The 12,107-nt window shown below is 37.5% G+C and overlaps 1 protein-coding gene and 1 long non-coding RNA gene across 3 annotated transcripts; one reads left to right on the forward strand and one right to left on the reverse strand.

Moving 5' to 3' along the window:
* Positions 1-645: 645 nt before the first annotated feature.
* LOC121301815 (probable E3 ubiquitin-protein ligase MARCHF10) lies at positions 646-7,440 on the forward strand. 2 transcript variants are annotated; one of them, XM_041231425.1, is made up of 10 exons: positions 646-694; positions 1,549-1,646; positions 1,928-2,077; positions 2,306-2,477; positions 2,798-4,277; positions 4,800-4,969; positions 5,625-5,734; positions 5,954-6,067; positions 6,403-6,445; positions 7,186-7,440. In XM_041231425.1, the coding sequence occupies exons 2-10, from the start codon at positions 1,560-1,562 to the stop codon at positions 7,272-7,274; spliced, it is 2,415 nt and encodes an 804-aa protein (XP_041087359.1). In that variant the 5' UTR covers positions 646-694; positions 1,549-1,559; the 3' UTR covers positions 7,275-7,440. The 2 variants fall into 2 exon arrangements, with proteins under 2 accessions (XP_041087359.1, XP_041087358.1); XM_041231424.1 differs by having other exon boundaries at positions 646-1,646.
* A 206-nt stretch (positions 7,441-7,646) lies between these two features.
* On the reverse strand, positions 7,647-11,226 carry LOC121301987. The gene is made up of 3 exons (XR_005947670.1): positions 10,769-11,226; positions 8,287-8,368; positions 7,647-8,113 (listed from the first exon to the last, which is right to left on the reverse strand). It is a non-coding gene; the product is annotated as an uncharacterized LOC121301987 (long non-coding RNA).
* Between the last annotated feature and the right edge of the window lie 881 nt (positions 11,227-12,107).

Consider the following 12,107-nt stretch of genomic DNA (forward strand, 5'->3'; position numbering starts at 1 on the left):
AGATAGATAGATAGATAGATAGATAGATAGATAGATAGATAGATGAGAGGGGGTCATATGCATTATACACGTGGGAGCAGTCATACGCAAAAAACACTCATTATCATGTAGCGTATCACCCCCAACTCAACACGACACGACCATCATGACAGTAAATATAGACACAATGAAGCGATCTTCCCTTTGTAAAAGTTAGTGATCAGCAGATGTGTCAGCCGCACAAAGAGCTCAGCGTGTGGTTTTCACTAACTCTACTGTGGGGGAGAAATTATTATTATTATTTTTTTCTATGGGTAAATATCGGGACTCTTCCTAAGCATCGTGGTGCGGGACATTTGCTAGGAAATCGGGAGTGTCGGGAGTTGGCATGTATGTATCTTGTTTTACAAAAGTATGTCTTGTTTTGTTAGGAAGCTATCATATTAATGTGTATAAACCCTTATAAACCATAAAACCTGATGCCAAATTAGTCTCATTTGAAACGGGAAAGTATCGCTATTATTGGTTATTTAAAAAACAGCAGCTGATGGGAGCGCGCGTTCACCTCCTTGGGCACTCTCATCTCCCATGGCGACGGAACACGGAGACGCGCGGTCTCCATGGAGACGAAAAGACGCTTTTCCAGACAGGGCTTCACTCTGTGGCTTGACAACAGCCAACATCAGATACCAATAACACAGCTCACCTATATAAAGTAAGAGGTCGGGGTGGAATATAGGGGGATGAAATTGTGGTCGAGATCTATAGCAGCTAATTGAGATTAAAAAAGGGGGACGGGTGGAGATACTTTAAAAAAAATAAAAAATAAAGATGTATATACTTTCACACTGATCCAAAACTATCAACCACGTTTTATTTTTATTTTTTCAAGTTTTAGAGAGATTTAAAAAGAGCATTCGTACTCCATCAACGTGAGTAGAAATTTCCCTGGATGTTGACTCATCTTTCGCAACATGATATTGTTGCACAAACAAAAGACAAAGGGAAAAGGTCCAATCATTTACCAAGACAAGATGTCGAAGATAAGTAGAGCAAATTATTTTACGGGACTTTCATATCAAGCCTTGAGGGGCAAGAGTTAATCGAGCTATTTTAAATTCGTATTACACTAAATTGATTACAAAAGAGAGTTTACAAGTACATTTAGTTACACTATGTGATGTCTTTGGTGTATTAGAAATAAAAGTCGGTCGGTAAATGCTGTTTAATCCTTTTAGCAAGTATATGGAAGTACAGTTACGAAAAGTGTTTGCAGTTACTGTGCTTTGACTTTTGAAACGATGTGAACATAGAAACGGTTTTTGGCGACTTTCACGCGATTTGATTGGCTCTTCTTATAATGCTGACTATTTTGCATATCCCAATGAACCATAGATGGGATACATAGGTTCACAAAAACATAGGTACACGATTATGGCAGTTGACTGGCAAAACTGCTATAGGAGACTATCCTCTGGCAACTCTAGCATGTTTGTGAACCTGTCCTATCATGTATAACATGGCTTTCTATTCTTCAGTGAGTTTTTGTTTTTCCTGTTTGAATGACAGTTGCCCTCACCATGTCTGAGGGCAGGCGAAGACGTGGGGTCATCACAGATGCGGCCTTTATGAGCGATGTCCGTCAGAAAATGGATATAGAGTATCAGGTATGGTACCAGGAATGTGTGTTAGCAGACATAGGAATTATATTAGGTGTTAACAACATGTGCAGTGATGTTCTGGAAGCTTTGAAAACAGGACTGTGGCATGAACTAGGACAATATATTATAGAATACGATATTGTCATATATATATATATATATATATATATATATATATATATATATATATATATATATATATATATATATATATATATATATATATATATTAACAATAAAAAATACAAGGTTCTGTAAAGCATACGATTTGTTGTTCTGTGACACAGCTGAGCCTCCGCAGGCAAGAACTCTACAGAGCTCAAGCAGAATTGAAACGCGAGAGCCGAGTTAAGCAACAGAGACTCGCATCAACAACATCGATAAAACACAGGGCTCAGAACCACGAGAGACCCTGGGCAACAGACTTTACCAGGAAGGTAATTGCGCCTTTACACGCCTTGCTGAGCATTTCAAATATGGGTAGAACATCTGCAACTTGTTAATGATTCCCTTGATAAAGCAAAAAAGGTGTTTACTTTCTGGCGCCCAAAGACTGTATCTGTAGAATTTCATAAATTGTTTTGCTCACCCTGTTGGTTAGAATAACTACACGGTTTTAGTAAAGATGACAGCCTGTAACACTTGCCATCCTCCTGTATCTGCAGCTAGCTGCTTCATCTGCTCACCCTGTCAGTGAAGGACATTCAGCGAACAAAGGATCTGTGTCCCATCTCCCTGCTATTGCCAACAAAGCAGAACTCAAGAGACAGAAGCTGGCAGCCACTTCAAAGAAACAGGAAAGAAAAAATCTTTCCTGTCATCCCGCTGGAAATCAAAGTGAGCTTTTTATTTATTCACAGAACTTTATACAAGGAAGAAAAGGTTTATTATTTTACCCAACATTGCAGAAAAAACCCCAAAAAACACCGAAATCAAAGTCATATATCTTAACTATTCCTGCCCCCATTCAGCAGAGATGTAATAAATCCTTTTGTATCCACACAAAAGCATTTCAAATTAAATTAAACAGGAAAAAAAAGTTAGTTGTATAAAGATATGGCAAAGTAAACAAGACACAATTATTGTTTAAGTTAAGGAAACATTTAGGTTTATAAACAGAATAGGGATGCAGGGTTATAAAATTAATTCATTTAAAGTTTCAGGTACCGAGAACTCTGCACCTAAGAAACATCAAAGAACAGTGAAAAAAACACATAAATTCTGTTACTCATATTCAGAAACGCCCCATATGTTGACCCCGAAATCCATGCCGAAGTTCTCTGATGGAGCTTCTCCTGGTTTGCGTCTGGGAGGACGGCCCAAAAGAAAAAGCCATCAAGACAAGCAGAGCTCAAGTGTAAGCTTGGAACATAAAGCACCAGCAAGGCATTTAAACAGAAAATCCAACAACTTACAAATGTTAACATCCTCTCATTCCACCGAAGCAGGTAAGCTGCCACCCCGCAAGTCCCATATTCCCTGTCCTCTTAATGAGCATCAGTCTGCGGAGGGTCCATTTAGGTTCAGAGATGAAGACTTTCTTAGAACTTTAGATGAGGGACAAGAGAGCAGTGATGAGGACGATAGAAATGACCTTTCAGACGAGTCTGATGATCTGCGTAGTTCTTCACAGAACTCCACTGCTGGATTGCCACAGGGATCAAATAGTTCCTTAGGGAGAAGCACTGTCATGGATTCCACTTCCCCTTTTACATTAAGAGGTTTATCCTGCAGCCTAGACTATTGCACTGGCCCACAAAGCAATTTTGAACCTTTGGACACCTTTTCTTCTGACACAGAGAATGAGGACCTGGAGATCAGCCATTTGTCCACCAGATCTAACATGTCCAACACCCAGGATCGATCTTCAGATTCGGAATACTGCTTAAATACTAACAGTGGGAATTATAATTCAAGTGTAGCCCCTCAGAGGGCAAGTTTCCTTACCACCGCTGTAGGTAATCGTGTTCAAGACAACGAAGAATTTGGGAGTTCAATTGTTAACCATGCTTTGGGCAATGGACTCAATAACAGTACCATGAGGCAATGCCCAAATATCCCTTCTGACAATTTGGCCAGAATGTCCAATGAGGACCATCAGGACCTTATACCACCTATAAGACAAAGTGCTACTCTGTCCACAAGCTTTACATCTAATACAAGACCAAATCCCGACAGAAACCAGAGAAACAGCAACCTGCTCTCAAACACGCTAGAGCCGTCACTACAGTTACCAAGTCTGGACCCAAGATTTACCTCTTTAACAAGTCTGCTGTCTCCAATGGGAATGGGAAATTCCACCTATGCCAGATGGGCAGGAAGCAATGAATCGTTGGCAATCATCAGCAACCCTGAACGGGTTATCAGACAACCACTGAATAGAAGCAGCCTTTCAAGGGAAACAGTGCAAGCTAATGCAGGAATTGAGACAGCATCAGAGCCAAGTGCTCCCTCATTAGTAGCTGTTAACCCAATCCCGGTGCTGTCTAGTTTCACAGCACCCAGCACGTTGAGAGATCACCTGCCAATAGCCTTAATGGCTTTATCTGAGCTCAGGGGACAGGCTGGATCAATGAGTCAAGGTTCAGCATCCAGACCAGCAGCAGATCCAGAGAAACTTCGGAAAATAAAAGAGAGGTGAGACCATCAAGTTTTAATCTACTCTATATTATAATAGATATATATATACTATAATATATATGTCTATATATATATATAAGAATAGGCTTAATATTCGTTGTGTACCATAATTATATATTTTAAATTATTTTCACGAGTTTCGCTATGTGATTTCAGACATTTCATACATATCAATTTCGGGATTAATATGAAAGTATTTATGGCAGAGTAAAACTATTGAAACCTGTGGAAATAAATAGAAATAAGGTAATCATTGTACCCCACCCTAGGAGGTGGGATTAGAAGACTGTACATGACATGTAGGATGTAATACGACCTACATTATGCTGATAATAAAATATAATATACCGTATATATATATATATATATATATATATATATATATATATATATATATATATATATATATATATATATATATATAATATACATATAGATACTGTATAAACTTGTCCAATCCAAGCAATGCCAGTGGCCTGAAATCCTACAGTAAGCATCTACTGTGTTTTGTCTGTTTAGCTTGCTGGAGGAGGACTCTGATGAAGATGAAGGGGATCTGTGCAGGATCTGCCAGTCTGGAGTGGGCACACTGACCAATCCCCTGCTAGAGCCATGTCAGTGCACTGGCAGCATTCAATATGTTCACCAGGACTGTCTGAAACAGTGGGTACAAGCCAAAATCAAGGCGGGTAAGAAAGACTGTAAGATTTCTTTTTTTAGCTCTGTAACTAACTGTGCCAGGACGAAAGCCCTAAATGTGTTCATGTGTGTTGGGAATCTAGGGTTGGCAGGGAGGGAGTTAAAATCCTTCCTGCCATAATACATGTGAGAATGTGGCTGGAGCCTTAATTGTATGATTAATGGTTAATTAGTCCCCAGTCACATGGTATTTAAGGAGAGGAAATCCTTTGTTTGGGAGTGGTGTGTAGGTGAGTGTGTCCCGTCACTGAATTGGTCAGTGAAGGCAACTGCCCAGCATGACATCAGGGTGTGTTTAGTGTTCTTTTGTTTTTTCTTTTGCCACTGTTTATTTTTTTCAGTTTTTTGTCGTGTTTGTCTATTAAAAGTGTACATACGTGCTTAAACTGCAGCTGTCCAACTCCGGGCATGCCTCCTGTCATTCATCAGCCTTGGCTGTGAAGCCATCCTTTCACACAAACTTTCCACATACAGTGAAGATCCATGTTTAGCATAGTAAGTACTGTATATTCATGCAACAGCACAATAGTATGGTTATTGTAGACATCGGCCACTACAAATGGCTTAAGTATCATGTTAATGAGATTGCTGCGCAAAAAGTACGGGAGAGAATTGTAACCTTGCGGTGTGTCTCTCAACTCCCAGGAGCAGAGCTTTCGGTCATCAGGACCTGTGAGCTGTGTAAGGAGAGCCTGAAGCTGGATATGGATGGCTTCGATGTAGAGGACTGTTATCAGAAGCATCGCAATGCCCGGGTAGGGTTGCTTTTCTTGCAGGGACTTACAGTCGCCTGCTGATCAGGTTAATCTATCTTCAGCATGGCTGAGACCAGTTAGTTTCGACGCACTGAAATGTCATAGAACATGATGGAAAGTTAAAATATGGAAAAGAAAAATAATAAAAATTAAAGGGAGTAGTCTGTATGGTGCTGTCCCAGCAGCATGGTGTGACTGCAGTTTTTATGTTCCACTCAGAATCAGGAGGATCTGTCACACACTGGCATGTACCTGGTCCTGCTGTTGCACCTGTACGAGCAGAGATTTGCTGAGCTGCTAAGACTCTCCCACAGCCGCTATAGTAACTACAGGGTAAGGCCATCGTTACAAATATTTTAATAGTTAGCCATAACTGCAGTGCACAGTGATTCTCCATAATGACCACTAGGGGCCACTGTAGTACACTAAATAATCAGTGTACAAAGAATAATTCACATTCTAAAATCCTTTTTGTCAGTACAAACTATTCATTTTTCTGATGGTTTTGTCCTTATAATCCTATAACAGCAATTATACAAGATCATTCAAAACTATAGTACAGTATGGTGGATTCATTTCCGAATTTTGATCATGCTGCATTAATGCCTGTTTGAATCCCATGAGTCAAAGAATTGCCATGTTTGTTTATTTATTTTACACTACCCTAGCTTGCAAGAGCCCACCCGCTGCAACGATCAGGAGAAAGTGAAAGTAGGTGAATTAACTAGTTCAAAGTTTCTATCATTATTTTCTGACATTTACCACTGAATGCATTCAGCAGCAGTACTGTGGCTACACCATTTACCTTCAATTTCAAAATAATGTTTCCACCAGTGTGTGTATCTGTTTGACATAACTTTTTTGAAAGATAATTTAAAGGGATCATAATGGTTTGCCATTCTCACTAACTATTTAAAAATAAAGTGCTCCTAAAAAAAGACGAAGGCTTATCAGTGTTGCACAGGGACAAATCTTCAACTTCCGGCTTCAGTGCACAGCCCCACATTAATAGACTTCCCTGCCTCACATTCCCACAGTCAGCCTTAAGGAGTCTTTTCAAACGTATTTTTTGTGAGCATGACATATAATGAGCTGCACAGAAACAACAGAGAATCATACAGAACTCTTACAAAAGTTTCCCATTGTAAAAGCAAAGCAGTGTAGTAAATCCAAGTGAAAATATGGTAAAGCACAGAGGTACGGTAAAGCATATTTAAAAGAAAAAAAACACCATTGCAACCAGGGTAAGCTATGCTAAATGCATAGTATAATCATTGTGGGGGGGGGGGGGGGGGGGGGTAATACAGTGCAAACTTTTATAAGGAAATGCACAGAATAGATATTAAACAGTAACATATTCAATATTAGAATGCTGGTGACATGAAATAGCTTTTTTAATGCCAGGTTAACTAGAATTCTACAGCTTTAAGAGAATGCTGTTCACTTCACAGGAACAATACCTGACGAAGACGGTCACAGCTCTGAGAATCAAATGCAGGTCTTGACCCATGGAAACAGCTCCCCACGTAGAGACACCTGAGCTGCACAGTTCTTCTCCCTTAAGAGTTACATTGTGAATCATTTAGAGTATTATTGTTGTGAGTGGGTTTTGTAAACAGTATGATTTAAAATGTTCAGTGGAATATCATGATTTACACTTGTATTTTGAAATTAAAAATCCCAGTTTTCAAAATGACTACTGTTGTACCTTTTCTTTCCACAGTGTATGAATATAAAGATTTAGAAGCACATATCAGAGACGAGACCTGATACACACACCTGTGCATTGGCCTTTAAGTATAGGCTGCAAGCTTTTAAATCACATATTTTCTATGTTTAACTGACATTTAACTTGTTTACCAAATAAATCTGACATCAACAGAAAATAAGACTTTATTGTTTCTTCATATACATCATACTTTTGCAGGGATATATTTAATCTACTTTACATTACAGCAGTACATTTAGGTAGGTATTGCACTACCTGTACATTTTCAGCAAAAAAATAAAAATAAACTGACGAGACTAAGTGTAATAAAGCAGATGCTACAGGTAAGTTAAGAATGTCCAGCTCCATTGCATGCATAAATGGATCTTGCTGTACCACGGACTGATCACAGAGCAGATAATACATTTGATTCAATTTGATTCAAATTCATATTTGTGTAGCCCACTGTAAATCCCTAACATTTTAACAATGTAGTGCAGGCAGTTTGTTCAATCACTTTATGCATCTCATCAGGTTGAAACAGAGTTTGTTCTATTTCAGAGGGATTTTAAAGGTGTTCCGTTTCCCATAATCTGTTTTAATATAATGTGCGAGAAGTCAGAGATGCTTGCTCCATTAATTCCAGTTATACATCTTAACTCCTCGAGTACCTGCAAAAAAAGAATAACAATGATCGTTTACATAATTCTCTAAATTATTGCACTGAATTTTTATGTGAAGTATTTGCAAGACTTCTCACCGCTTATAAAAATACTAGTATTTTTACACCTTTTGCTGTCGCTTATTTTGAATAGATTGCAATTGATTATTGCTTATGTCTTACCTGGTCCCAGGTGGTGTAGTTAAGTATGAAGGCACTAACTGCTAGAAGCATGCTGTCCTCTTTGACTGACAAAAACTTCACTCTCGGGGAAAAAAAAAACAAAACCTTTTTAAAAATGTTTTCACAAGATACAAGAAAGCATAATGCAAACCTGTTATGAATGTTGAATTCTGTTTGTCAGTCCATCCTTTGGTCTAATGTAAAATTCCAGTAAAGTTTTTTTGGGATAAAGTTTTAACGTGAGCTAATACCGATCATAGCTCCCACTTATGTTAACTAAAAGCGACGATAATTGTCTGCACATTTCAAAAAAACATGTAAAAATATAGTATATCTCTGAACTTCACTTGGAGTTAAATTTACAATTGTAGCCACAAGTAACTTATGGTTAATTGGATTTCTCTGAAGGTAAACGAATTCAAGCATGAGCTGGCTGATCTTGTGCAGATACTTTATGGGCACACCTGAGTCATTATATCCTGAAAGAAGTTAGATTTGTATATGATTTATTGCTGCCCAGTTAAATAACACAAAAAAGGACAGAAATGTGTTTGTTAAATGTGTTTTTTATTGTTTTAAAATGTACATTAGTCACATTAAATACACCCATCACATTTGGACACACTTGAAAATAAGATATCTGTATTTGTCTGAGATTTATTTAGCAGTGTGTCAGAAAACTATTAATTCAATTCTAATAAATATTGTACTAAATCCACATACTTATTCCAAAACCTTTCCCTCCAGCTAAACTATAGCATTCTGAAAAAGACAATTCTGTGCTGATGGGTTGGGAAATCTGTTTTTTTTTTAAATATACTTACCCAAAACTTCCAACAGTGTCTCAATATAAGTAAGCGGATTTGGTACACTGATGTAGAAATGTAATGTTTTAAGGATGTTAAGTTCTGATTCCAGTAATGTTTTTTTGTTATATGAATAACTCAAAGACTACAAGAACTTAAGCGCAGTACTGTTGTCAACAATCTGAGACAAGATGCAATTAATACTTAATTTGCCACATGGCTGAATTCTTGTTTTTTTTTTTAATCTAAACTTTTAACAAGCATTCCAGTGCCTTTTTCTGCTAAATCTCAATGTATCACAGTAGAAAGGATTGTGTGGTTTGGCTAATTAAATGCAAGTCTCAGCTATGTAAAATAAACTACACACGGTATTAATAATGTTAATGCTATCCCCTTATCAAGCTCTGTTTTGAAAATGCATCAGCTTGTTTTTTTCAACTTGGGAAATGTTTTCAATAAATCACAAGCAACATAATTAATAAAACTGTATTTTGCATCCAAATGCCACAATCCATTAACATACTTCCTGGAGTCAAAGCCGTTTGTTACATGTCAGATTAAAACTCAAAAGTGCCCTCTAGCTGCTTAAAGTCTAATTAGAACTCCTGCATTATATATGCTATATGTTTATATCAATGACTCATTAATTAACAAGACCTATGTTACTCCACAATGAAGGATCACAACTAGCTAACGCCTTTGTGACTTAGTTTTTAAAAAATTAAAACAGTTAAGTTAATCATATTTTGACTTTAAAGTTAAACTTCCACAGGTCTGTGGCATTGTAGTACTGTATTTAAAATGATATTTCTTAACTATGTTTTCCCCTTAAAAATCTTGATCCATATTTTTATATGATAGCTATAGAACCCTTGAGCATAAAAAGTATATTTTAACTGTTGATCTTCAGTAATTAACATGGTGTAAGTAGAAAAAAGACTATACTGTCATATCATTGTAAATGAAGAGTACTGTATGAATAAAGGATCCAAAATGTTGATTTACTTACACTACAGTGAAGTGCAAGTTGACTAGCTAACTGGATACAGGATAGATTTCTACATGGTACCTCAAATAACAGTAGTATCTTTAGGTGGAAAATATAAACTAAAACATAAAAGAATATGCAGATAACATTATCCGAATTATACAGCGTACATCTGTTAATAACATGAACTAACTGCTGTATATTGGCATTGCATTTCTTACACGCAGTCAGCAGGTGGCGGACATTGTACATCTTTTGAACAGGCACGTAGCTCAGCAGTACCATTACATTTCAGACGGAACTATCTGCCTCCCCTCTGTACCGTCTTCGTGGGCCGGAGGGGGGGAGCGTTTTAGCGGCTGCACTCACTTCCTGCTTACAGAATTTTTCAGCCATGAGTTTTGAGTGGCCCTGGCAATACAACTTCCCTCCCTTCTTTACGTGAGTTGTTGTTGATTATTAATCGTTTATTTAATTAAACATAATTTAAATATCGTACGTTGTGTGTATGACACGTTTTTTTTTAAAAATGTTGTTTCTATGTAAGGTCCACTCCTACAGCGTTGAAAGCTACAGGGTTCACTTCCTGTAAATACACCGATCCGGGAAATGTCTACACAAACAGAGACAATAATAATAATAATTTTGATAATTTCGATCAATTAATTAATCCTTCCCCTAGCCTTACCCTTGACACCTCCTCTCACTCTTCTTACATTTCTTTAAAAGTAAAGTAGTAGACATCTGAAATGAGATTCCACAGACACCTATTAAGGACTTTGGCAGAATGTTTCCAACTACTTCTGTTAAGGCTCCTATGGGAGCTTTTGCATTGATGACCTCACAGAAACTTACCGAGCTAGTTCGACATGATCTGCTGATAAACTCTGATTCAGGTTTTCCACCAGTATTAATTATTCTTGATTTGATTGCTGCCTTTGGTTCTGCAGACCGTTCCATCCTAGTGAATCATCTTGAAAGCACAGTGTGACTGTCTGGTCTTGTTCTATCCTGGTTCAGATCTTATCTTTCTGGTTTCGGCTCATTGTTATCAGAAGTAGTCTGCGATGTTCCACAGGGATCCATTCTAGGTCCCTTGCTGTTTTCATATATATATATGCTACAGTTAGGTGACATTATCCCAGCTATATTTGTCCCTATATTTCTGCCTGGGTGTTATTAGCTACTTGCCTTACAGGCATCAAGCATTGGATGTCACAGAATTTTTTAATGTTGAATTCAGATAAAAACAGAGGTTATGCCAGTGGGATCATAGACCCAACTAAAAGGAAATGTGGGATTACATGAGCTCGACCCTTGCAGTCTCTAATCAAAACTTAAACCTAGAAATGAAGAGTTTGGGGGTCGTCTTTGATCCTGATCTATCATTTGAGACTCATTAGGGAAGTTGCTAAAGTATCTTTTACCATGTGACATCACAGGATGCGGGTCTGCTGGTTATTCCCGGGGTCAACAAAAGCAACACGGGAGTAAGGAGGGCTTTTTCTTGTAGAGCTCCTAAATTATGGAATGCTTGCCTTTGTTTGTCAGGGAAGCTGGGACTGTTACAGTTTTCAACTCAAGACTAAAAACACACTTTTATAAAAATTGGTTTATTATCTTAATGGGTTTTAATGTAACTTTAAAATTGCTGCTTTTGATTTATGTATACTGTTATTTAAATGGTCTGACTGTGGCAATTGTATGTTTGACATGCTATACAAATGTATTGTGGTTTGTTCTTTTCTCTGCTATGTACTGTACAGTGCTTTGCGATACTTTTGTATAAAATGTACTATATAAATGCAATAAGTAAAATAATAATACATTGAAGGTAGCTTTAAACAATTTTGCATAAAGCACTAATCCATGTGTAAAACATTTTTACTTTGACCAAAAGAGAAATTGACAATTTTAGATGTAATCTCAGAGCCTCTAGGTTAAAAAAAAGAACATTTAAATCAGTCAAAACATGCATGGTCTTGTCTTGGCATCTTTGCATTAATGTGATAATATCCCCCCACTAT

Source organism: Polyodon spathula, chromosome 28, assembly GCF_017654505.1.
Source record: "Polyodon spathula isolate WHYD16114869_AA chromosome 28, ASM1765450v1, whole genome shotgun sequence".
In the NCBI taxonomy this organism is placed as follows: domain Eukaryota; kingdom Metazoa; phylum Chordata; class Actinopteri; order Acipenseriformes; family Polyodontidae; genus Polyodon; species Polyodon spathula.

Bases quoted from the DNA above. Each gene is read 5' to 3' on its own strand.
- LOC121301815 (XM_041231424.1), top strand. From the start codon at position 1,542: ATGACAGTTGCCCTCACCATGTCTGAGGGCAGGCGAAGACGTGGGGTC. The intron at 2,078-2,305 runs GTAATTGCGCCT...CTGTATCTGCAG, and splicing joins CAACAGACTTTACCAGGAAG to CTAGCTGCTTCATCTGCTCA. The intron at 6,446-7,185 runs GTAGGTGAATTA...TTCACTTCACAG, and splicing joins ACGATCAGGAGAAAGTGAAA to GAACAATACCTGACGAAGAC.